The sequence below is a fragment of the Eleginops maclovinus genome, chromosome 14 (assembly GCF_036324505.1).
Source record: "Eleginops maclovinus isolate JMC-PN-2008 ecotype Puerto Natales chromosome 14, JC_Emac_rtc_rv5, whole genome shotgun sequence".
NCBI classification, from domain to species: domain Eukaryota; kingdom Metazoa; phylum Chordata; class Actinopteri; order Perciformes; family Eleginopidae; genus Eleginops; species Eleginops maclovinus.
The window spans coordinates 9,149,507-9,177,427 of NC_086362.1; the positions used below are offsets into that span (position 1 = coordinate 9,149,507).

The 27,921-nt window shown below is 41.8% G+C and overlaps 2 protein-coding genes across 2 annotated transcripts in view; one reads left to right on the forward strand and one right to left on the reverse strand.

Moving 5' to 3' along the window:
* LOC134875686 (leucine-rich repeat and fibronectin type-III domain-containing protein 4) overlaps positions 1–3,635 on the forward strand; it is a 36,712-nt gene extending 33,077 nt beyond the window's left edge. The window contains 1 exon segment of the mRNA XM_063900282.1: positions 406–3,635. Within this exon segment, the coding sequence (XP_063756352.1) occupies positions 406–1,717 (1,312 nt within the window). The 3' untranslated portion in view covers positions 1,718–3,635.
* Positions 1–27,921, reverse strand: part of pcxb (pyruvate carboxylase b) — a 267,351-nt gene that overhangs the window by 103,352 nt on the left and 136,078 nt on the right.

Genomic DNA, 27,921 nt, shown 5'->3' on the forward strand with positions numbered 1-27,921 from the left:
CTAAGATGGCCTCTTTTTTTAAATGTGGGGTCCTACAAAATGGCCCGACGTTTGCTTCTCACAGGGATTCAAGTACAGGCACGCACACACTAACACACTCTTGCACTGCAAATGAGCAGACAGAGTTCTCTTTTCATGTTCCCTCGGCGCGCTCTCCATCAATAGCCTCATTTTGCCTCTCTTCCCCTCCTGCAGTATCCACTCCTGCGCCTGTTTCAAGCTATCCTTTCACCCCTCCTTTCCTCAGCTTCTTTTCCGATACTCAGCCCTTTCTCCTTGGTTCCACAATAGTCAGAATATTCAGGAGAGGCTGCGGATATTTTACAATTCACTACAGATCCTGTGCACAGCAGGCGTGTTCATCTGACTGACCTCTACTTTTCCTTCTCTTTTAACCCTCTTTAGAATCCTACCATCCACCAGCGATCGCTTCCTGTTGAAGAACTTGGTTTCCGGAGCGGACTATAACCTGTGTGTGCTGGCCATATTTGATGACACAATCACATCGCTAGCGGCGACGAAAGTCCTGGGCTGCGCCACGTTCTCCACTAAGGATGTGTACCCAGCATGCCGCTCCCTACATGCCCATTTCCTGGGCGGTACGCTCACCATCTTGGTTGGCGGTGTGGTTGTCGTCACCCTGCTTGTGTTTACCGTGGCGCTCATGGTTCGCCACCGCGTTTGCAATCATGGCGACCACATGATGTGTCACAGCGGCAACACAGAGGCAGGAGGCGGGGCCTGCTGTCAGGGTGGAGGCGGAGGGGGCGTGGACAAAGGGGGAAACAGTGGTGGGTGCTACCAATCAAATGGATCGGGGGACGTGATGATGGTGGTCCTGCCCAATGGACTGCCGTCCAAAAGAGGAGGGGAGAAGGACAAGGACAAGGAGAAAGAGAAGGAAGAGGCTGATTCTGCTTCCTCTCTGGTGCCAAAACCCCCTCCAAAGCCCAGGCCAAAGCCGAAAGTCAACCTGGAGCAGTTTCTTTCTGCTGGGGGGGTAGTTTCCACAACGACAGGGGCAGGTGAGATGGCATTGGTGGTCAGGCAAAGAAAGCTGGACAAGGCGCCACCATACACGCCTGAAAGTGACAGAACTCCCCTCTACTATTCCCCTTCCTCCACCCTGCCCCGACAGTCCCACTCAAGGGACCGCGCAAGGCCCCGTTTGGATCGAGAACTCACCACTCGGGCCAGTTTCGCTCTGGCGGGCCCCCTTGGAGAATCAGATCTGTTGGACTGGAGAATCAGTCCCCGCCGGGACAAATGGAACTCCTCGCAGGCTTACCAGAGCCCTCTGTCCCCGCTAAGCCCCGTCTGCGGGACCGTTAGCAAACGGCGGCACTCACTGGACATGGGCTCCTCTGTTGCCCTAGCAACTGCTGATGCAGCCGCAACTGTTGCCAAGCGCTACGGTGCTGTTAATTATGCCAAGCGTCTGAGCGTGATCTGGACGCGGCGGAGCCAGTCTCTCCACGGGATGCTTGTGCAGTGCGCCTCCACGACAAGCACGACTTCCTCAGCGACCAGCGACGAGGAAAGCGCCATGGGCTACGGGGCGCACTGCGAATTCCAACGGGGATACATCCACGCTTACAACACAACAAACTCCAACTCTAACGCTGGGATCACCGCCGGGAAAGCGAGCAAGGACAGGGGGAGGCTAACGGGGAAGGAGGGAAGGAGTGCTGAAGAACTTGAGGAAAGTGTTGTGTAGGGCGTTTGGGAATGTAATGAAAAAAGCTAGGAGGAATAAAGCGTCGGTGAGAGAGTTTGATTTAAAGAGGGCAAAGAGGTGGAGTCATGGGAGATTGAGGGAGCAGCACAGGAGAGACGAGTGTTGCAAGGTTATGAGTTTAGAGAAGAGTACAATTCTGAGTATTATTTGGGAAGCTCCTTGAGGAGAAGTATTAAAGGTGAAGATTTGAGGCTCTTTACAGCAGACCGTAAGCGTAGGAGGTGGAAAAATATGTTTGGGGAGACATATGACATGAAAAGAGGGAAAGTAGAAGAAAGTGCTTTGCCATGGCCTTTAAAAATGTAACAATACAAAATAGAAAAGAAAGGAGGAACACAAAAACAAAAGATAGTGACAGATGTAAGAACAGAGTGTAGTCACAGAGACATAATCCTTCAGGGGAACACATCAATAGAGCCACAGAACAAAGGTTATACAGCAGAGACAGAGATGGCGTGAGGATCTCAGTAAAGCCTGTACACTGATAGAAGCTGACTCCTGCTAACACTTCACCTCTCCAGGGCCTCTGCCCCCCCCGCCCAACACACCAGGGTTTACACCGGATGAACAACACCGGTAGTGCCCCTCTCTGACAAATAACAACGGTAAAAAAGATTTGGATGACACGGTCCTGCTTTGTTATCCTGTTTTTGACTCGAATGCTGACGGCCATTTTGAAAACTCTTTTTCCAAAACACAATGAATGTGACTTTTATGTGTCCTCTGTGGCCGGACAATGATTTTGGCTGGCCGTGCCTGCGGATTATGGGAGCATAAATACAGAGCCGGGCGCATTGGACATGATCAATCGATACTGGCTGGAAAGAGCGAGTGCAGCACAGACATTATTAAAAGAAAGACATTGGGATTACAATGGAGTCGATATGGATTACAAAATGGAGCAGACGGGGGGGCATGATGGAACGTGCGCGCGTTTCTGAAAAACCAGATCATATTGTCGGATGATAATGGACCAAAACCTATGAACAATGCCAATGGATGCATAAATGTGCATGCATTGCTGGATCAGGGAAAGGATGTGTGTGTGCGTGTGTGCGTGTGTGTGTGTGTGTGTGTTAGTGAGTGCACATTATATGAATGTTTGTGAGGGGCAATACATTCGGCCAAACTTCATTCGTGTTTCTTAAGGTTTAGCGCTTTCTGCACATGTCGTGAACGGAATACATTTTAACTTTAGCTGTGGTCCGCCCAAAGTGAAGTAAGAGTGAAATGTTTAAAAATCATTCTCACCCAAACCAGAATAAATCACTATTTCCAGCAATGTAGCATGGTCAGAAACGCTAAGGGGGATTTCAAATTCATTTTGTGCGACTTCAGACTCCTTTGTGCCACATGGATTAAATTTAAATCCATAAAGTGAATGTTTTCAGGAAGAAGCAGATAAAAAAATACATGACAGAATGGAAGCCAACGACGATATAAACTCTTCTTCAAGACTTTGTAAAACTTATACGGGACGACTGATCCGACGGCAGAGACCACAGAGACTCTTAAAACATCTATCAGAGAGTACATATATATAGTATATATATAAAATGATGTTACTTGTCGCACCATGTGTTTCTGTTTTTCAAAGTTTTCTGGGGAATGATGTTAGGATCAAATATAAAATGTGTTTTTGGGTTTTAGACAAAAAGTCTCCATCACTAGGACAAAAAAATGTTCAACATAACTAGGCAGAGAAATACCAAAACAAATATTGAAGAAGCACAAGATACACAAGCTAGCAATTACACACAACACACACCAAAAGATAAACACACACAAACAGATGCCTATAAAAACAGAGCCAACTGCATTAACAAGAATAATGACTTTTAACCATTACTGTTGTTTCCTTTCTGTTTTTATTTCATTTTGCCAAAGTCTATATTGTTCTCTGGACTTGATATAAATAATAAAAAATACATGTATGGAACAGAGATGGACTCGTTAACACAAGAGAGCAATGTGTGTTATGTGTGTGTGTGTGTGTACACATGGGCTTTACATACAGAATGCATTAAGTATTTACTGTTTGTGTGAAAACAGGGGGGGGGGGGGGTGGCAGCGCATGGTCGGGGCGTCCTGCTCGCGGACAGATTACAAAAAAACAAAAAATAAATGGGTCGCCAAATATACTTTAATATACCTGGGCAGCCCGCCAAAGTAAAGTTTATGTGTGAGAAACCCTGTGTTTACTTGTCAGTCAGTGGACTTGGTTTGCAGATAAGGGTGAAGCAAAACTTCTTGTGGTAATTAAAAACAGCATGAAACAATGATCAAACTGAGGAATATTGGGAGATCAATAGTCCCGGGAACAGACGGTAATGCATTTAAAAAGACAAAAAGATTTGAGTAAACAAGAACAAAAACGGTTTGATATGACAAACAATAGAAAATGATGTTGAAGTGATAACAAACAGATTGAGAAATAGAAAACAAAAAGCTGTCAGACTAATGGATCGCTTTTCTGATGCTGTGTCATTACCAACTATGAGCGGTGCTTTCTAATGTGAAACATTTCAAGAGCTTTTTGCTGCTCCCTGCAGCTGAGTTAAACACTAATTTAGCAGCAACACAAAAGCGTGGTATGGTAGCAATCTGCAACTAAACAGAGCTGATTGAACTTCTACAAATACAGATGAGCAGGAGGAGAGCCAACAGTATCTAAAACATGAACTAGCATAGAAAAAAAACATTGAATAATTTATACATTTTCCTTGCGTCATCTATCTCTAACAGGGATCCTAAACATTCCCCAGGCTATATAGGAACTATAATCCCACCTTCATGTTGCCTCTGGTTCCCATCCCAGTAGATGTACCCAGAATACCTCCACTGGGAGATGTATAGATTCAAAAACATAAGGATACAATGGGGTTGAATGCTGCTCTAAGCTGCATACTGATGCTCATTCCCAGTAGGATCAGCAGCATCAGCATTAGAGACTATCGTTTAATTTAAATATCAAAAGCAATGCTTATGCAAAATGAATCTTCACATCTTTGAAAAGAGAGATAAGAGGTGGAAAATGTCCCTGAATATCATTCTGTCCATCTATACCTCTCCTGTGTTTTCATTGTCTATGGAGCCCTTTGCAGACGCTGCTAAAGGCCTAAAATGGAGTGCGAAAGATGGAGAGAAATTCGGAGAGGGGAGGGGGGTGAGACTGCTGACACACCTAGAGATAGACAAATAGATGATGATGAAAAAGGGAGAGAGGGACAGAATTGAAGGAAGGTCATTGAGTTTGGCTGTGTGTGTGTGTGTGTGTGTGTGTGTGTGTGTGTGTGTGTGTGTGTGTGTGTGTGTGTGTGTGTGTGTGTTAATTTATGTGCAAAAAGGGTTAATAAGTTCTCCTGCCTCTTGAGCTTTACACATCCCAGAGTGGTAGACAGTGTCTTAATTTGATGCCATCAACAGTGACACCAGAAGCAATAAAGAACAGAGAGTGAGGGGGGGTGTGTGTGTGTGTGTGTGTGTGTGTGTGTGTGTGTGTGTGTGTGTGTGTGTGTGTGTGTGTGTGTGTGTGTGTGTGTGTCATGACATTGGGTTAGAGGACAATTTTATTTGAAACTTATAAGTGGCTGCATTAAAAGCAAGAGTGAGTCTGTGTACCTTAGAGAAAGAGAGTCACAGTGTGTGTGTGTGTGTGTGTGTGTGTGTGTGTGTGTGTGTGTGTGTGTGTGTCTGTGTGTGTCTGTGTGTGTGTGTGTGTGTGCGCACTCATACGTGACGAGCAGGAACAACACAGCGCAGAGCACCACCCCTCCCTCTGCTTTCTGTGCCCAAGGCGAAACCCTGGCCCAATTTGACTAATTAAAAAATGCTGAGAAGCAAACACACACACGCTTACCTTTAAAATGCACACAAACACGTGCCTAGTACACACTGAGAGATAACCTTGTGGCATCTGAGCGTTGTTTGAGTACCTCTGTGTGTCTTGAAAAGCCGCAGCAGCCCGTAGCCAAACTTCCTCTGACATTTGCAGTTATGATGAAGATATGATGCATTTCCCTGCAGAGTGCTGAGTCAGGGTGCACACACACTCAGCGTCTGGAGCAACAGAAACCAGTCGGACCAGTTCTTTATCACACCGATGAAACACAATTTAAATCAGTGCCACCAGCAGCAGCACAAACAAAAAGGTAGATCATCACATCAATGTATGATGGCAAATCCATGACATCTCCATGGTTACTGCAGCTGTATCACATGGCCAGTCTGAGAGTTTGATGTTTTTATTTTTCCTTAAAGCAAAATACAAAACAGCTGAAGAGTCCCGAGGTCCAAGAGATCGCCCGGAGTTTCTGGACTCAACCTTCTGTAACTTTTTCGAGGCTCAAACTGATTTAATAAGTGCAGACGTTGTGATGTTCAGGGACAAAAGTAAACTGAGAAGAGAAGCTAGCAATACTACAAAAGAAATCACCAAAAAACGGTTTTGCATGAATTAATGGAATATACACAGCATGGGGAAGATGCTTTAGTGAGAGCTCTCATGATTCATGCTCTGACATGTGACAAGAATAGTGGTTACTTAATCTTCACACATATTTGGACATTTCATTTATTGATTATTTAAGTATAAACTACAACAGTGCAGCCCTACATTAACTCCAATGGAATTCACGTGTTGTCTGAATGGTCCAAATTACGAGTTAGGAAGTCATTATTCTAACTTTTGTGTATTTTTGAAACAACATGGACGCTACAAAGAGCAAGTGTTGTGTTTTTTCTAAGAGGGTTTAAAAAACAAGTTCATTTCAATCGTTGGGCTACATCTGTTCTAAAATTATAGGACCAAAAATGCTTTATGTATAGCACAGCTGTCATTTTACTCGTCGCTTAAAATTTACTGCCAAGGTTGTCTGAATTCCAGACAATAGATTTGACCATTTACCAGTTTTACCTCTACCTTTTTTTGTTATAAACTGGCCTGATTTTCTATGTCCCTGCAAGGGAGGGAGGGATCGATGAAGGAAGTACTATAGCAACAAGCGAAGGGAATTATCTTGTGCATTTTTAAGTACATTTTCAGCCTCTCACACACACCTGACAGGAAATAAGCATCCAGATTGTGTAAAATTGATACCCTCAAGTTAAGGTTTATTCGAAACATGCTGAATTTTTCATAAACAGGAGCACTAGCAACAGCAACGTCTTAGCTTTAATATGTTTAATGACGCCAAGGTAGCAGAATTGATTTGATAATGACATGCTATGCAGAGCACCTTCAAAAGAGCAGATGTGAATAGACGGAGGACAATACAAATATGTCTCAACTACGACTCAGAGTTTTTGCAAGGCTGAAGCATAATTGTCCGTATTTTTCTCTCCCTTCATCTTTAATTTAGCTCTCCATCTAATTTGCTCTTTCCTTCACTGCCACTGACTTCTCATTCAGTCCATTGTTAGCTGCATTTACTCCTAATCTCCACCTCTCCCTGACCTTGTTGCTGCCTCATGCTCCTCCAATCTTATTGTCACCCTCTCAGTTTATTGTGCTTTAATGGCTGTAAGAAAATATTGTAGGCTTCTTCTCTTTATCCTTGGTTATTTTCTTTATATTAAAGTATCTTCGTGTCACTCCCACTGTTTGTTACAATATCAGTACTTCCCTTCTCATACTTTTATATTAAAATTCTTCTCTCCGCTTTCATTGCTTCACCCAAATATGTTTTGGCACTTTATCTTTACCTCTCTGACCTTGTCCCAGTTGATTTCCTTCTTTCGGTTTTTTTCATCCTCTCATCCACACGCCTCCACCTCAATTCCCGTTTCATTTCTCTCGCTCGGCAGCTGCACTTTAAAATGTCCCGAGTCTCGCTGTCATTATAGGGTTTGACTACTTCCATGAGTACATGAAGAAATAATCAATGTGAGGCATACATCTAAGTAAGAGTCTCTTTAGTGAAGTAGTGCACATTCAATCCACGATAAAAGCGCTTCAATGTGTATAAAGCTTTGATTTGATGCAAAAATCCTCAAGTAGAAACTTCATATGGTGTTTTCATGCTAAAAAAGAACGGATATTTTCCATTCAGCAGCTCTCCTTCACCTTTGTCCTCACTCTATACACACAAACTCTCTGTTCAGCCAACTTTTCAATCACATGTTGAGTAAAACAACATGTGATTGAGCGACAATGATCATCTCCCTTACTTCCTCTGACTATCCCTCCACCCTCTTTCTTTTTGTCCATGTCTAAGTTATTCTTCTGTGATCTGTCTAAAGGCATGATCTTTGGTGTAATGTAAATTAATTTGTGTACAAAAAGAGGGAAAATATAACTTCTTCTTAAGCCTTTATCTATCGTACCCTGCACCATTATGATTTACACATGTTTTCTTTATCCCAGTAGAAGCAGAAGCACTCTGGCAGCATTAGCATCCCCTTACCCCCTTAACCTAGCTATCGGGCACCACAAGGGAACTCTGACTGTGGCAGTGCCACCAAGTGATTTACCATGTGGGCGCTGTGGAGTCTTTAAAGAATATGAATCTTAATTATATGAGGGAAGTAGACATTTTCAAAACTTCCAGTCTCAATGTATTACTCAAATTAAATCTCCTTTCAATATTTCCATTGATAAAAACTTTGCCAAGAGCTACAGTGCATTCATAACCATGTCATCCGCATACATCTTCACAAAGTGATGGGAGATCATTAATATATGTAATATGCTTACATTATAAGTTGAACAACAATGGTCCCAGGACTGAGCCATGTGGCATCCTTAATAAGCATGGTTACAGAAGGCCACGTTTTTTAACTGGATCCTTTTACCCTAATATGCCCCTGATTATTATTTCAGCTGCATCCCTAGAGGTGTTGCATCTTGCCTGTGTTCATTCTGTGATAGGCTGCCCTCTTGGACTCTCCACATTTCACTCTTTCAGAACTTGCTCTCGATGGTCCTATGATTATTTGCCGTTGTTTCCTCTGGCTCCCTTCCTCGATCTCTTTCACCTCTGCCAACTTCACTCGTTTAACGTGTGTTGGATCTTGAAGCGTAAATCACTTCGCTGATAGTTTCTCTTTGAAAACTTGAGCAAGAGTTCTCTGCCTTTCCCCAGTGTCTTCTCTTATCACGCCTCCATCACTCAACTTTCTTGAATTCTTCTATTTTCCTTTTCAGTATGATCTATTTTTCCCCTATCCTATTGTATATCCTGACATCTCTTCATTTCTCATATGTTGTACAAGATGTGATTTTCCCTTTTCCCTCTTTTTTACTTACTTCTCAGTTGGGCTTCTCCTGCTCATCAGAACCTCTCCGAGCATCCCGCCCACTGTCCGCCCTTCTCCACTTTTTCTCCAAGAACACGGAGCTTCCTGCCCTCTTTTCATAATTTCCCCCTCCTCATTCTGTCTTCAGTCCACCATGTGGTGATGCTACCACTTCCTCCTCCAACTCATCATCCCCTGCGGGCTCCCTTCAGATTCCTGATCAGAGGGAGGGAGGTAGGGAATTTTGGAGCTCTTCTCATCTTGTGCTGTTCTGCTGTTTCTTTTCTGAGCGGGTGACAGTAGGAGATCTTGGTGTGTATTCCCAGCAGAAAAGAATAAGAGAGATACAGTGGGGCGTCCTCTCACGGGCTTTTCAGCAATAAGAGGAGACAACAATAGGGAGCGAGAAAGAAGAACAGAAAAGACTAGAGAGAAAAAAGTAAGAGAATAACAAACATAGATGTCAAAGACAGATCTACAGCAAGGAAGAAGCAAGTGAAAATATGTCAATAACAACCGGCCTAGTGCATAGCATCTCTAGGGTTTTTCTTTTGCTATGGTAATAAAAACAAGCAGATTTGTTTTAAATGGCGGCTCAATTAGGGAGGCTTAAACCCAACAAATCCACTCACATCTCTAAACCAACACCATTTACCATCACTAAACACCTGAGAGGGTTTTATGTAAATCTCCCAAATACCTACGCCCAATTAGTTATACTAACAGCCACATTACTGTTTCAACAAACCGCTCACTACTTCCCCTCTCTCCTTGCAGAGGGAACAGATGATTGTCATACTACATAATTTAGCTGCAAAATATGATCCAGCTGTTGGTCTAACAACTTTGCCCCCGGCTCTACTGCTTATGATTCAACTGGGACCCAATCACAGATGAAAAGCTCAGGTTCCCGGAGACGTTCAAAGACTGTGGAGTGAATTTGGTATTTGTGCACTCGGCTTCAGAAACACAGCTTTACAACCATTGGGAATCTCAGCCGAGCCACAATTGGGACAAACTGCTGAACGATGATGCTCTTTATCCAGCCATGCCTAAAGGTCAAATGCTGTGGGAGATTATTATTATGAAATATTTATATTCTGCTAGTGGATATTATGGACCTAAGTGTGTTGTTTTTCTTCGGCTTGCTAAATGCTAGAAAGAAATTGAGAAAATAAGTCTGTATTACTGCTTTATGGCGGGAAATACAATGTTTATTAACCAAATGGGACCATGTTTCATTATCAGTGTGATTGTATGAAAAGAAGAATACAGCAGAAAAGTCAATGTTTAAACCGGAAATCTGTTTTTGCATTATTAATGCATTTTTCCTTCAAAATAAAATAAAAGTGAAACAGTGTGTTACTGGTTGACACAATGGGCCTATGACGCCTCTCGAGGTAAGGGTGTAAATCTGCAGATGAGTGGGATGCATATTGTCACCTGTTGCATCTTAAGCCGCAGCTTAGCTGCAAGTGCTGTCAATCATTGAGAATACGAGAGGAACAGTGAGGCTGCAATAATGTCCCAGAGCTTGCAAGCACCTGCAAAAATGTGCTGCTAGAGAAAATACATCAGGATAAATTCAGAGTGTAGATTGCCCAGCACTGATCGTAGCAGTCTCTCGAAAATGTACACCAACACTTTCTATAGAAAACCATTTTCTGGGTAGAAAAATACTACCTAACGTGGAACTTGTAGGGTTCAATAAAGACAGGTCTTCTGCTGTCATTGCACAAAAAATATATACATATAATATGACATATAAGCTTTAACATCTGGGCAAAGAGGAAAGGTTGCAGGTAATGCCACTCAGAGGGAGAGAAAATGTTTGCTGCTGCACTTCCTCTCTCTGAAAACACGCAACGCAGCATTCGATCAACAAATATCCATTTGCCCCTGTGAAACACCTACCTATTTAAAAAAGATTGGATTTTAGCAAGTCATTCATCACAATTTGAGAGCGCTCCAAATATATTCAACAACAATTTTCAGATCACTGGTTTGATTTTTAGAGAAAATGGCAGCAGCCTCTGACTACAATTTGTCCTGAAGTCAGTGGCAATGCAACAATGAATCATTAAATCATTTTGCTCCCTTATTGCACCTGATAAAGACCCCCGACACCATTGCAAGCACACAGGTCAGTCATCTACATGAACAATAGCTGATTAGTCTGGAAAAATCTATGCAAGGTTCACGAACAGGTGAGGTGTAATCAGCGCCTTTTGTGCGCCACCGCTTGTACGAGGCAGGGGTAATGAAATATCTATTCTGTAAGTGACAACAGTTGTCACAGCATGCACTAATCTCTGGAAAAGCAACAACACCTCCACTGAAATATGCTCATATTTTTTAAAAAGACTCCTCATGCGAGTGATTTTATTTTTACCAATAGCAAAAGACAGCTGGTGGATATTTACCCAAAACATCACAAAGACTCAAAGATTTGAAATGGGAAGCTCCAAAGGGAATTAAACCCTTAAACACAGCAGTGTTTGTGCAACCGAAGGCACAACAAATAAAGAGAGGTGGGATAAAAAAAGAGTAATCCCACTTCTGTTGCTCTCCATTGTCATAAACAGGCAGCAACACTGACTTTGCCACCTACACGCACTCCAGTCAAGTAGCATTTGTCAGGAAAGCATGAGCTTTTTTGCTGAAAGCTAAATAGCAAGATTCAGCCCTAGCATGTCACTCCCCTGTCGCTGTGCTGCTACTAATCCCATTATTAATAGTGAAGAACTGTCTGCAGGATGTTTCATTCTACAAAGGACAGCAACAAGGTCTGTTCTTATCTTTTTGTAACCTCTGCAGAGACTCTACGCCCACAACACCGCTGACCCGGTCCATTTGTGTACCTGGGGTTTCCCTCTGCTGCCATCATTGAGTTTTATTGAATATAATTGAACATGGCAACCACACAGAAAGCCACTCGAAGGCTCACAAGTGGATTTGCTGCAGCACAATCATTCAGAATGATATTTACAAACACACTCAGTGGTGGAAAAAACATCTCAAATAAAATAAATGACTTACTTTGAAACTCTGTAAAGTGGCACATCCTGGCATTTCATTTTGGTGAAGCAGCATGAATTTTTGTGGGGGCGTCACACATTTCCCAAAAAAGCCTGCTGAGTGGCTGTTTAGTTTGACTTTAAAACAATATAAACAATACTTTACAGAAGATTAATAAACTCAAAATCCAAACATTAGAATAGTGACCATGCAATCGACTGTCAAAAATATGTGAAATAATTTGATGTATGGTCTAATAATGTGGTCGGGATACTAACCGGAGGATAAACAAACCTCGCACACCACAAGTAGTGCTTTGCGTCATTCATACTCAAAAGGGAGCCCATTATCAAACCATAATATGTACAATACTCGATCACACAACTATGTTAACCATTTTAAATATTACATTTCATAAATCAAACTCTCACTCGAAAACCATCTGTTTAAGCTCTTCATTCAGAGTTTTAATTTGAGTAGAAGCACACGATCTTATCAGCAAAATGATTTAAAGTATGTAAAGTTATCAGGCAATGCCACATGATATGTGTGTTACAGATGCATTAGCTGTTCAAAACGGAGCTAATCTTAAGCATGCTCTTTGTAAGAAATCTGAAGTAATTTATACTGCATCACAGGTTCTAATTAAGTTATCAAATACGTTTTCTTGGATAGAAATTAAATAATCCCCTGAACTGTGTTGGAGTAGAATAATAAAGTGGCATAAAATGGAAAAACTCTATTATATCTTAACGTTAACAGCACTAGCATAAATGGACTTATCTGCTCTCAATTATTACAGCATACACATATTTCTGCATAAAAAAAACTATAATGAAGAATATAGAGCTGAGGTTAGCCCAGGTCAGACACACACAAGGCAGGGACAGATCACACACACTTTGAGGCGTCTTGACATTGAAACCACAAGCAAGTCCGAATACCTGAAAAACAATCCAAAATTCTACATTTACCGGCAGAAAAAAGCAATCAAGGAATATAATAACGCTGGGCCTGCTGACGACCGGGAAGAGGAAACTCAAACAACAAAGAAAGAATGAATCACACCTTCAGAACTTTGCTGGAAAACAGCAGTGAGTGACAGGCCAATAACATGAGAATAGGAGTAAAAAACAGCAGGGAGACAGTTTAATTGCACAGCCCTTTATCTGCATGAACACATTCACCATAATGGCAGTTCAAGTGTTTATAAAATAGAATAAACCCCAACAGTATGGGTAACTCAGAGCTGCACCCCCAAACATCACCGCCTGACCAATTTCATTACACAGTTCAGCAGCATACGGGGACGCTCATTGTGGTCTCAAAGTCCTGACTGAACATAATTCTCCCCTCAAAGAGCCTCAGAGGAACGAACAAAGAGAACATTTGTACAGAAGACCTTTCAGTGCGACTACACCGACTTCTCAAACTTTACAGACCACCCTCACAACTTTCACACATATTAAAATGTCAGGCTGCAGGATTTGGGACAAATTAGTCTTTATTTTGACTGATATTGCAATTGTGATTTGATTCATATTGGTGGGATTAACCATTTTCCTACCAGTCTTATTATTATCTTTAAAAAATGCGGAATCTGCACCAGTCTGTAGTGGTGATTTGTATGCCAGGGTGTATCTGCAGCCTCCAAAAAACTGGATACAAAATAGAATTTACACATATTTAGCGGATAACACAAATTGTGTTTCCAGCGATTTTAATATTGACTAGTCCATATAAAGAAAAATGAGGAATTGTGCAGCGGTAGTCAGAACAAGCATATAATTACTGCTCTGTGCCTACTTCAAGATGTAGGCAAACACAATGGCTGCCAATTTAATCTGTCAAACTGTAAAGATAAAAAACGCAATCGATATTATGATACAAGACTCCTTATCATCCGGGATTTGGCTGATGTTATGAGGAGTAATGAGGAGAACAACAGAGGGGATTAAGGTAAAGCAACCAACATTTAGAAAGAATAAATAGAAACATTAGACCTAATAACACTTCAAAAATGCAACACCTCTACATGCACCGTTGTATCACTTGCACTTAATTATAGTGTATGTTGCATGCTGGCCTGGGGATTCAGATGTCCACTGCCAACAACTACGCTGGCGTTGTTTGGCATGTGACGGTAAAACCTTTGAAATCGCTTTTAGTCCCGATGCCAGAGATACCTGAGCTTTGGGAATCAAACGCATACAAATATACATTTACCAAGCGTGGAATAAAACGACTCAGCTGACATGTTTGTTGTCGGCTACCGCCATGTCATTGGATCTAAACATAGAATTGTATTGAATAGATCAGCCACACTGTCACCGCCACCGGATCCATCTATGTGACTCAGCATCGGCCGGATATCCGATGTCTGTATCAGATCTGTGAATCACTGACAGTAAGTCTTATTCATGGCAGTGATCCGATTTACATCACTTCTATCTGAGAGTAAAATGCCACTACTACTGGGCTCTTGAGCATTGGGGAAAGCAAAAATAAGTCTAAAAAGTATTCTTTCATTCCGTATCTGGACATCAGAAGCCCAAATGTCAAACTGAGCACGGATTTAGAAGGCACAAGTGAAAGGCATGAGATGGAATTGTACCATTCATAACACTGAGGCATGTGAAATATGTATTTGTTTTAGGTGTTAATGACTGCATCATTTATAGAATAAGATCAATAAGTGCAGTGTCTCGCCTAGTTCGAGTAATGCATTTGTTATTCAATATCACTTCCACATGTTTGTCTGCTGTTCCAGAAGAGAGAAGTAGAGGAGAGAAACACAGAAACTAAGAAAGAAAAAAGGTTGATGAGGGAGGGGATGAGGAGAGAAGATTAGCAGGTGAGAAAGATAAACAAATAAAGTTTGCAGTAAACATATTACTCCAGTCCCTCTCCTCGTTGTCACCACCCCCACCACCTCCCTCCTCAAAGCTTTGTTTTCTCGGCAGCAGCATTAAGCTCGAATCCATCGTCTGCTCAAAATGAGACAAATCCCCTTATTCTCTACTGAGAACACACACTCCTTCACTTGCACACAAGACCTTGAAAACACACACACTTGATTACTTAAATCAGTGAGAATAAAAAAAAGTCTGGATTCTCCAAACAATCCTCCCCCGCCTTTCCATCGATCTGAACACAATTTATGCGTCTCTCTCTTTCTCTCCTGCTGCCTTTCTTCAATAGCAGGAGCTACATTACTGACTGAAATGCAAACTGCCAATCCCATCTAATCACGGAGAGACACAGATAAGAAAGCGCTGCCTTTAGAGATCCCAAATCCATCTTCATTTCTTATCAAACCCCTCACCACTCAGGCTTATCTTATTGTGTGCGCACCGTCAGACATGTGAAACAACAAACTGTTATCCTACTTTTTCAATGTTTGTTCGGAGAGCTGGCTGAGATTGGGAGCCCCTGCACCTGATTCTAATTGACAATTAATTAATCCAGACATTAGCTGCTCCAAACACCTGGCAGAGGGCAAGCCATAATTAAACTCATTAGAATGAGAAAGGAGACTTTTGTTCTCAATCAGCAATTAAAAGCGGCTAAACCAGAAGGCACTCTACCAAAGAAATGTCTCTCTTCCTCTTCATCCCTCCTCTTCTTGCAGCACTTTTAACTATTAAATTAAAACCGCTCTTTCACTCGTCATCTAAGTTTGAAACATCTTCTTTCCTCTACGATGTTGTAAGTTCTTTAACCTCCATTTTGCGCTTGTTCTTTGTTTTCCCCTTCTCTACTCGCCTGAAAATGAGTTGTTTTAATGTAATCCAAGAAGCTTAAAACCTTCTTCCTAGAAGTAAACAAACCTGAAAGAACTCATCAAGTATCTTTAGACATTGTTTCTTATGCTGGGCTTTTCATGTCCTAATTAGTATTCAGCCACTTAATATGAGCCGATGTGCTTCGTATTGAACACCAGAATCATTGTGTCTATCAACTCATCCGAGTGGAAACGCCTTGTTTGATTTGTTGGAGTATCAAAGAGCCCGTTTCCAACCAAAGTGTTTTTTTCTGAAGTGTCTGGCAAAGAAATCCTATTTATTATTCAGGCGGAACAGTTGATTGATGAATACACCAGATTCGCTGTGTTCCCAAACTGCCACACATCTGAATCCATTGTTACTCAGTCCACAAAATACAAATAGTCTGAAATAGTTGAAGTCCAGGATTTAATTATGCAATCCACTGAAATGATGCTTTCCAGTCTGCTGACAGGAGAGCAAAGTACTTATCCAATTATCTCTTGAAGGGTGCTTTAAGTCCTCCGAGAGACGGCTCAGAGCAACATCTCAGACCATTTTCCTTTTCATATTTTAGCTATTCACCTAATGTTCTTTTCCAGAGCCACTTGGAGTGAAAGCAGTATAAGGTAGAATAAGCTTCGGCTCGCCAACACTGCCAGACAATTTTATATTGAGGTAGACGGGAGACTTTAAAAAAAAGGTTTAGAGCAAATTAGAGTGAGCTGAGGTGGAAGATGTGCAGAGAGAAGATGATTTAGAATAGGGAAGGTGATCTGAGGTACTTCTTGAAGGTTTTTCAGCTTAGGGCTGAGGATGGGGAAGGCCTTTCTGACCAGTCGTTACACTTTTTGTGCTGATTCATTGTACCTCACAGGCCTTCTAATGTGTATAGCCTTCTGAAGTTCATTATTGTAAATAATCCAGTGCCAAACTCTGTGCTACTGTTCCACCCCCTAACACAGTGTACTCCTTCGAGGCTCTGGGAGGCAACTCACTTTTTAACAAATACATGTTTTGCTCAAAAGTCTCTCTAAAACAGACCGTTTGCACAGCAGGAAATACAATATAGTATTGTAAATGTTTTTCTTTTGCTAAACGAGGATTCTGAGGTGTTTTGGTGAGCCCGATTCCGTCTGAAAAAGTAAAATAGTCATTTAAAACAATATTTAATGGAGGAATTTAAGATAAATTAGTTATGATTGTTAACTTGTTCATACTTGCCTGAGAAAAAACCATTTTGACAACAAAACTGTTAAGTCAAAGTTTACATATTCAGCCTAAATGTTGTCTAATACTGTAACAACAAGTATTATGAAGGCTCAAATGCCGGGTGTTTTGGCTTTCTCCTTCCCCTCTCTCCCTTCATATCGACCTAGCAGTCTAGACTTTGTGATGAAATGCCACTCTGAACGGCTTTGTCCAAGACGGCCGTAAACATGTCACATCTGCCGGCCTCCTGGCTCCGCTGGGCCCCAACGAGCCCGCTGTAAATGTCTAAACTCGAGGGCTGTAATGGACAAGGTCTGTTTTACAGCCAACAGGAACATAAAACATTACAGTAGCTCAAAAATTATAATCTTTATAAAATATAGACTTTCCTTTTTCCCTGTGTAACATTTCTGCTAAATTGTACAGGAAAAGATTGGCATACATGCTTTTGATGTGCATACTCACTGTTATTGCAATGCTGCCCTGAGCTTAGCGCAGTCAGTCAGTCCGATTGTATGTTTTGACTGTGTAGAACCGTTAGCAAAGCATACATCATTTAGCCTTACCAGCCGAAACAGACATTCAGACACTCGGAAACAGTGCAGGCTTGTAATGGGATTTTATATCAGGGAGAGCTCAGGGAGAGCAGCTATACCTCTAGGCTCAGTCTGGGGGGAAAAAAACGTTCACATTAAAACTGTCAGTGCTACTGGGTTTCCAGATGTTGCAACGGAAACAAGCAAACCCAGCTGTGAAACAACCAGCACGGCTCATAAGGAGGTGTGTGATGGCGTTTTTAGTGGAAGAAAGACCTCCAGCTCCGGTGCTGCTGGTACATAAAAACAGGGAAACTGCTCGGCTTTAATGAGCCGAATTGGCAGCTCTGATAGATCAGGTTTGCCTCCAAGGTCTCAAAAGCATTTTTAAAGACATTTGAAAAAGCAGATGCATTCACAGGTGTAGTCATCACATTTTCCCGCACGCAACGATAAACTACTGCTGCTGCATTCACTGCTGCCCTCAAGATGAACTGTTGGGAAAGCATTTCATTCTCTCTGCGACCGTGAGTGGAATAATCAGGCGGGAGGAATGGAGGTCCATGTTCTATAATGCGCGTTCAAGTAGACCGGAAAATGTTGGAGAAAAGAAAAGGCCACTGTAGTTTAAATGTGTACACACTCCATTGTGCTGCTGACAGCTTGACTTCTCACAATGAGCTACATGAGTGAAGACACTGGAATTTGTAAATCTCTTTCAATAAAAAGCATTTCCAGAACCATTAAAAAAAAACAACCTCTAAACAAAGCACTGAGGGAATAAACATCTAAGAGAATGGGTGCATCCATTATTCGTACTGATGAGCCTCATTTGTTTATTTTTAATTAACACAATCGAAAAGAGTGACCTTAACCCTGATGGGGATATCTTTGTCCAATTTATTCAACACGGTAAAAAAACACTGTTTGTTGTTAGCGCTAATATATGAGAATGATCAGTGTTGGGGAAGCTGCTTTAAATGTATAACCTTGAAGGCTACCAGCGACTTAACACAAGAGGAAGTTGAAAGAAAAAAGTGAAGCTACTGACAGAAAGTACTTCAGACTACAATATGCATATGTACATGATCAAATTGACCATGTATATATGTATATGATGCAACGTGATAGCAAAATATCATGGAAAAGTCACATTTTGAGTCAATCATTTGAGTTTATACAAATAGGTGACCACTTGTTCGCATATAAACCAGAGCAAACAATATTAAATAGGAGTGGTTCTATGACTGACATGAGCAGTGGTTTATAACAAATGTCCTTTTACGGGCCAAAAACTGTTTGTAGTTTTAGATATAACTTAAAAAGTGCCAGAAATGTATTATTAATGAAACACTATTCAACTTTAACCTTACTTTTTTAGAATTGCATGTCGTTCAAAACTCCACAGCAAAGAGAATGAACGTGTTCATTGTCTTATGGGCGGACTGTTTTAATATTTGTGGGTGTGTAATAGATAATTACGACCTTCCATTGTATTTGAATATGTCAATTAATCAGTGTGTGTACCGACCATTAATTAAAAACTCCCCCTTCCCGCTGGACCCTTCTCCTCCGTGTGTGTGTGTGTGTGGGGAAGTATTTTTGCATTTCCATGCACATCACAGCAGCAGGATCTCATTATCCACGGCTTTGGATGTGAAGGTGCACAGCAGCACTTCTCATGCTCAAAGCCACATTTCACTACGGCATTTTTACACTTTTTTTTTACAAACATGTCCAGCTGTGAATTAAGATAAAGGTAATCAAAAGGGTTTTTTTTGGGCCCTCGGGTATCTGTGGAGGTTGCATGGCAGCGTAGGTATGAACTTAATGCACATTCGGTCCTCTTCTCCTGACTGAGCCCGAGGTCAGCGTCGCTCCTGAGAGTTCACTGGTCATTAACTCTCAATTTATGAACATGTTAATGTTCAATCAAATAGAGCTCCGAGGCAACATGCCACAGAAGATTACTGATAGAAATGGCATGTTGTGTCTACATGTTGACTGTATTCCCATTTTACAGGTGCTGTTGATAATCTGCTGCCGACGCTGTTTTTCCCTCTCTGTTTTTTTGCACTTGCTACCCACACATACCTCTTTAGAATTTTGTTGCAAATTATCATTATTACTCATCCCCGTGTACTTTCCCAGCCATTCAAGGTTTCATATTTTTTAAGTAAATCAGCAGCAGGGTGATTTTTCATTCCTCTACAGATGAAAACATATGTTCATGTGTATTTTTTTCTGAGCAGACTTTATCCACCCTAGTGTGAGTCTGCAATAGCGTGAACTGCAGTTGACCTTAGACGCCATGACAGATAGCTTATCTCTACTGAAGATACATAGCTAATCAGATCTCACGCCAGCAAGGTGACTGCCTGTTTCCAAAACCTTACTGTGATCGTTAAATGAATATTCACACAGACACACAGAGCAGATAAGGGGGGGGCTGAAAGTGAGTGTGTGTGATTGTTTTTAACAGCTATTGATGTTCTACTGTGCAGACATGAGGACAGATTGAAGAAAAGGGACAGCAAGGGTTGTTCAGAAATAAAGGAGGAAGGAATGAAACAGAACACAAAGATTTGGGGAAAGACAAAGAAGGACAGAAAGGGAGCAAAGAAGGACTTGAGTAGATCAGCTTAAGAGGAAACAGTCTTCAGCTCTGAAAAACCACTGGATCAGCTGTGAAAAGGGACGTCTTTTTTGATATCACTGCATCTTACATACATTTCACCAGTTTTGGGGACAGTTGTGGAGATTGTGCATTTGCAGAATAACCTGTCCTTGAATATGTCTTGAAAAGTGAGAAATAAAAAAAACTGAATGAAAGGAGGTGTTCGAAAGCTTCTGATTCACATTTTTCTTTTGCGAAGTTTCAATAGGTCCCTTTCATTCTCTCCCCATCCAAACCTCCTCTCCTCCTTTCTGCATTTTCTCCAGCACCATCCAACATCGTTCTTCTCTCCATCCACCCTGCCCTTCCCTCTCTCTGCCTCCCAACCCAAACCCCCCTCGCTTCGTCACAGCAGATTTCTAGCCGTTTAATCCTGATTATGGCTTCAAAGTCCCAGTTGACACCAAGCAGCTCTAACTTGCTGCGTTGGAGATAGTGTGTGTGAGACGCCCGATCCTGGCTATAAGCACATCTGTCTTGTGTCTGTCGGTTTTTGGCTGTGAGACATTGTGTTTGTGTTGACATGACGTTTTAGCGAGAGTGCGTGTTTGCGACATGGCGCTCTTAAGCTGGAGTGGCAGCTTCAGCCGCTAAGTCCTGTTCTGGTGAAGACATGTGCATGTATGAGATTGTTCCCCCCACAAAACAGCTGTTTTATGGGTGATTGCTTGGGCATTGTGTGCAAGTGTTGAAGTGAATAGCTTATTGCTGAGTGGTTGTGTAATGCCAGGGCGCTATGCTCTCTGTCATCTTATCAACTTCGCCCTTCTTCACAAATTATCTGTGGACTCTTTTTCCTCTTTTCACCTGACAAAACCACTTTGCCTGGAGGCGTGAAACTCACCATTGAATGTTGTAAAATGGACAGCTCGAATTGTTAACAATAAATAAATGCAGTAAACAGTAAATGGAGTGCATTTATAAAGGCTGACATAACACATAACACTGTGTTGAAAAGTGGGGATTGTATCAACATGTGTAGGCTGCAGTGCTCCAATCAATTGTGCACCATGGCAATTTACGAGTATCTCCTAAATAACCCACCTCTGTCCAAAGGATGTTAACAGAGTGAGGCAATTACCATTTTCAAAATAAAAAGGCTGTCTACAACAAATTTCAAGCACAGATATACAGTGGGGCAAAAAAGTATTTAGTCAGCCACCAATTGTGCAAGTTCTCCCATTCAAAAAGATGAGAGAGGCCTGTAATTTTGATCATAGGTATACCTCAACTATGAGAGACAGAATGAGAAAAAAAAATCCAGAAAATCACATTGTAGGATTTTTAAAGAATTTATTTTCAAATGATTGTGGAAAATAAGTATTTGGTCAATACAAAAGTTCATCTCAATACTTTGTTATATACCCTTTGTTGGCAATGACAGAGGTCAAACGTTTTCTGTAAGTCTTCACAAGGTTTTCACACACTGTTGCTGGTATTTTGGCCCATTCCTCCATGCAGATCTCCTCTAAAGCAGTGATGTTTTGGGGCTGTCGCTGGGCAACACGGACTTTCAACTCCCTCCAAAGATTTTCTATGGGGTTGAGATCTGGAGACTGGCTAGGCCACTCCAGGACCTTGAAATGCTTCTTACGAAGCCACTCCTTCGTTGCCCTGGCGGTGTGTTTGGGATCATTGTCATGCTGAAAGACCCAGCCACGCTTCATCTTCAGTGCCCTTGCTGATGGAAGGAGGTTTTCACTCAAAATCTCACGATACATGGCCCCATTCATTCTTTCCTTTACACAGATCAGTCGTCCTGGTCCCTTTGCAGAAAAACAGCCCCAAAGCATGATGTTTCCACCCCCATGCTTCACAGTAGGTATGGTGTTCTTTGGATGCAACTCTGCATTCTTTCTCCTCTAAACACGACGAGTTGAGTTTTTACCAAAAAGTTCTATTTTGGTTTCATCTGACCATATGATATTCTCCCAATCCTCTTCTGGATCATCCAAATGCCCTCTAGCAAACTTCAGACGAGCCTGGACATGTACTGGCTTAAGCAGGGGGACACGTCTGGAACTGCAGGATTTAAGTCCCTGGCGGCGTAGTGTGTTACTGATGGTAGCCTCTGTTACTTTGGTCCCAGCTCTCTGCAGGTCATTCACTAGGTCCCCCCGTGGTGGTTCTGGGATTTTTGCTCACCGTTCTTGTGATCATTTTGACCCCACGGGGTGAGATCTTGCGTGGAGCCCCAGATCGAGGGAGATTAGCAGTGGTCTTGTATGTCTTCCATTTTCTAATAATTGCTCCCACAGTTGATTTCTTCACACCAAGCTGCTTACCTATTGCAGATTCAGTTTTCCCAGCCTGGTGCAGGTCTACAATTTAGTCTCTGGTCTCCTTTGACAGCTCTTTGGTCTTGGCCATAGTGGAGTTTGGAGTATGACTGTTTGAGGTTGTGGACAGGTGTCTTTTAAACTGATAACGAGTTCAAAAAGGTGCCACTAATACAGGTAACGAGTGGAGGACAGAGGAGCCCCTTGAAGAAGAAGTTACAGGTCTGTGAGAGCCAGAAATCTTGCTTGTTTGTAGGTGCCCAAATACTTATTTTACCGAGGAATTTACCAATAAATTCTTTAAAAATCCTACAATGTGATTTCCTGGATTTCTTTTCTCATTTTGTCTCATAGTTGAGGTTTACCTATGATAAAAATTACAGGCCTCTCTCATCTTTTTAAATGGGAGAACTTGCACAATTGGTGGCAGACTAAATACTTTTTTGCCCCACTGTAGTTTAAATTGTCTAATACTCTGATAATTGGTAACACTCTTACCCATCTTACACATTGGATTACTTCGTCAGATAATCATTTCACTTTGTCCATCATGCACAAGGCATACAAAAACATCCTGACACTCTTCAACGCACACAAAAGAACCAATCTGCCTGTTCCTAAGTGTTTACAGCACAGGGAACTGCTTATTAAAATTGATGACAAGCGTTTTGTACTACAGTGCATTCATTCAGTGCAGAGCAGTCGTGCAGTACATAAAGTCAGTGAAGTATGAAAAACTGAGATTTCTTCGGGATTTTTCTGACATTTTAATGGATTCACGGCATTACATTTGGGCAATTTACATCCGAAGTTGTTAGACTCGTCTTAGACTTTTTGTTGTACGAGTCTTCCTCTCTGCACACGAATAAACATGTGGTTACCACCTCTGCCTGTCACTGCGCTAATTACTCCTTTCTCAAATACTTGCTCTTTTTCCCTTTTCATTTCTCTAGTCTTATCTTCTTCAATCCTAACTAACATTTCCTTTCCTTTCTACATACCACTGTCAAGCACCAAAGCACGCACTTACAGTCCTATGTGTTCACTCTCACCAATTGGATTAGCATGCTCTTGATCTTTTATTCAATTTCCTAAAAACAAGGATTTTCCAGAGCTTGTTTACACACACACACACACACACACACACACACACACACACACACACACACACACACACACACACACACACACACACACACACACACACACACACACACACACACACACACACACACACACACACACACACACACACACACACACACACACACACACACACACACACACACACACACACACACACACACACACACACACACACACTTACAAGACGGATTGTGTGATTAAGTACCGTGCAAGTGGCTGTTAGAGGTGTGAAATGGAGAGAGAGATAGACTGATAACCCGGGCCCCTTGAGACGCATATTAGTGTTTGTTCGTGTGTGTGTGGGACAATAAGATGGTGTGTTGTCAGAGTGTGTCTAAACCTTTTATTCCTCCCACTGATAAGTCAGAGATGAGATGGATTCCCTGCCTCTCCCCCTTTGTAAATGCTGAGTGAATGATCCTGGATCAGGGCATCTAAGTTGCAACATGATGCAGAGGTTAGGAGGATAACTCCGGATCAGAGGGAAGAAGGACTCACCCTGTTTCTACTGCAGGGTAACACTGCTGTAAATACACTGATGAGACTGTCAATGAGGGAGGAAAACAAGGCAAAGAAGACCAAGACCAAAAAAGACGGCTAGCTAAATGACCAGCCGGATGAAAAAAGTTAATGTACAAATAAACTAGATTGTGCCAATGCTTTATACATTTATTTTCTTCAAGATGTTACTACTTTTATAGCCCAGTGCGGTATGATTTGTGCTGTGCAAATCACACAGCATCTTTAGAACTTGTGCATGTTGCTTTAAAAGCCTTAAGACATTATGGTGGCTTCTTGATCTACTCAATATCATTGCAATTGTTTTATATCACGATGAACAATTGACTTCATTCATTGTCTTGCTTCTCTTACATTTATTTGAAGAAAGTTAAAGAAAAAAACTGATTTATGAAGTATGTCCAAACTCAAATAATTAGTATTGTTTGGTTGTGATCTCAATTTGAATGTAACAAGTATTCAGTGTTGGGTTGGACAATCATTTGTTGATTTGTCAATTTATCACAAGGTATCAATACAAATAACTATTCAAAATACAGGCAACAGGTGTGAAGATCTGAGATCAGGATTTTAAAAAAAGAACCCAGGTGAGTGAACGGTAACCATAGGGATGTGAAAACAGAGAGAACTGAAAAGACAAGTTCACTCATGAAGGGAGACAGAGCTCAGAAACAGAGGTAGGGAGTTGTTTACTTGGCCGATAGAAAACAGAAATGAAAAAAAGAGTTAGACATGACAGTACAGGCCCTGGGAAATGGAGAGCTCGGCTGGACAGACGTGTTCACAAATCTACCCTGACACAGGTTAACAAACTCACAGGCACTCTGGAGGCCAGGTAAACAGGAAGTGAGGATTGGATCACTGATGCCTTTATATCCCAAACACAGCTGAGTCAATACCGCACTATCTTAACTGGCACAGAAAGAGGAGGGTGTGAATCTGCTGACTGTCGATGTGCTTAAGAGATATGAGAGTTGATTTATTTCTGTCATTGTTTCCCCATCCTGAATGATTAGTTTACTGATAACTGCACAGTCGTAAGCGTCCACAGTATCCAGCTCGCTTATCTACAAGGGAAAACTCAAATGATTCTTATACGGTCATATCAGCTGCATGAGCATACTTTTCTGTGATCCTTGCAATTCTAAATAGTCGATTAAATAACACAACGACATGCTGACTGCAGTGGGGATTGAGCCAATGCTGCCCCTAATCCAAAGATCAGCGCACAACCCTACCGAGCCCCATCCTCTGTGTATCCCTCCAAATATCCAAATTGCATAAATATAATATTTGGTAAAAAGGGAAAAATATGTGAAGATCTCAGGTGGAGATGCAGGGGCTTAAACATTGTATTCTACAGACTCAAGAAAACAATTCCCTAAAAGAAATACAAATAGCAAAATAATCCTTTTAAAATACTTTTTTTTTACTTTTAAAATGTTTTTAAAAAAATGATTCCCTCGAATTATCGTGAAAGATATCGCAGATGCAATATTATGGAAAATCATCACAATTTGTTATTTTTTCAAAACCCTGAAGAAAGTATAGGGTAGTTATTTTCACATTTTTCTGAGCATTTTCTATTCAGAAGGGAGCTTTTGCACAACAAGTTAATGAACGACCACTGATCTTCACTCAAATTAAGAAATCTCAAATCAAAAGCAGCCACTTTGACCTCGTCCAAAACCTTGAATAATCAAGTCAGACAGAAGTGCTCAGAAATACAGATCTTTCTCGTTCAGTGAATTGCTACCAGCAGGACAAGTATGCGGTGAGCTTTGGCTGGAAACTAGCCTGTGATCTGACAAGCGAAACATTACAGCTTCTTCAAAGAGCCTCTCATGATGGGAATCATCCTTCTCCCACACTGATGGGTCCAACAACCTCAGGTCACATCAAACTCTCAGCCTTACACATGAGGTGTAAAGATAAACCACACCGCCTAAAGCAAAGCCCCTGGTGTTGCAAAAATAACATCCAAAGTAACAAACTGTGGATGGACGGACACACACACACACACACACACACACACACACACACACACACACACACACACACACACACACACACACACACACACACACACACACACACACACACACACACACACACACACACACACACACACACACACACACACACACACACACACACACACACACACACACACACACACACACACACCCACCCACCAAGGGGAAACATCTGGTCAAAGTAGAAGTGGTTTAAACTTGTACTCAAATAGCTAGCATGGCAACTCCACTGTTTGCAAATAAAACTGAGTGTATTCACCCTATTCTCCATGGTTACAAGGGCGGAGCCATCTTGTTTATTTTGTGCTAGTACTTCCGGTGGAACAGCTGAGGCGTTCGCTAACATTAAAAGCAAGGGCAAAAAGAAGTCAGGTAAAATGACGAGTATAATTTGTGCAGTCCATGGTTGCCATAACAATTGGAGAAAAAGAAGATTGTCTCTTCAGTAAGAGTGTTTTACTCACGGGAAGAAGCTAATTGAATGCTGTGGGCCATCGTTTCATCTATATCCGCCTCCTAGCGTTGAGGAAGACCGGCGTCTTTGGCTGAGGGCACTTCACTTAAAAAAAACTCCAAAAAGACCCTATGTCTGTTCGTTTCATTTTGTGGATGGTAGACCTACTACCCAACACCCGTATCCCGAGAAATGGCTTGGGTATGAAGCTCCGGTGCGACGTCCGCGACGACAGCTTGTTAGGCAATCAGGTAAGTTCTCAGAACATACTTTGCCATAACGCGAGTTAGTAGCTGTGGTAACATTCTGTTATCGACTGCTTGTCAACACAGTTTTAAACGATTGTAGTTTAGGAGTAAATGTTTTCAAAATAGTGTTAACCTTAGTTAAGCCATGACAACACGGATACATCTTAGTTTTAACTGAGTCATTATTTTCATAGAGGCATCAACCAGCAATGCTGCTGAGGCTGAGCCTGAGCTCGAGCCGGAGGGTGATGGACATCGCGACATCGGAACGCAGTGGGAGGATCAATGCATGACCGATCACAACTATGCTGCAAGACCTTTACTTCACCAACCTCTGCTGTGTGACCAGGCAACCCAGTGCTCAGCGAGCACTGCAAAATATCAAGAGCTTGTGCGAAATGACAACCTGAGCCTACTTTACACTGGGTTGCATCTGGATGCTTTCACCTCTTTGGCTGATGACCTAACCCGTGATTTCTCTAACAGCTCTCATATTCATCCGTGGGATCAGGTCTTAATGACTCTCATGAAGCTTCGTCTGAACCTACTTCAACAAGACATCGCAGAGAGGTTTCAGGTGTCACAGCCCTTTGTCAGCAAGGTAATTTCTTTCTGGTTAGAGGTCATGGAGGAGAGGATGCGGCTTTACATCCCTTGGCTACCCAGGGAGACTATTAGGGCAACAATGCCACAGTGTTTCAAAGAGCATTATTCATTAACCTAGCTAACCGGAACTAGCTGACCGGAAGATCATACACAAAGCGGAAGAAAAAAGCCGTTAAAAATGGGCGGGGCGTAATAGGGTGAATAGTTCTAGAAAATTAACGTAATCCTTACTCAAATTATGACCTCAGTCAAAACATTTTTGGTTTTAAAAGGTTCTGCTGTTCTTTTAAGTTCATTTTAGTACAAGCCATGTTTTGCTATGGACAAGTTCAACACACCTAGCACAAATTACAGATGCACCTTGCTAACCAAGCTAGCTAGATAGAGCTGGCTATAGCGTGTCACTTTGAGTTTGCTCTGCTAACAGCAACCTCTTCCCAAATTATACACTC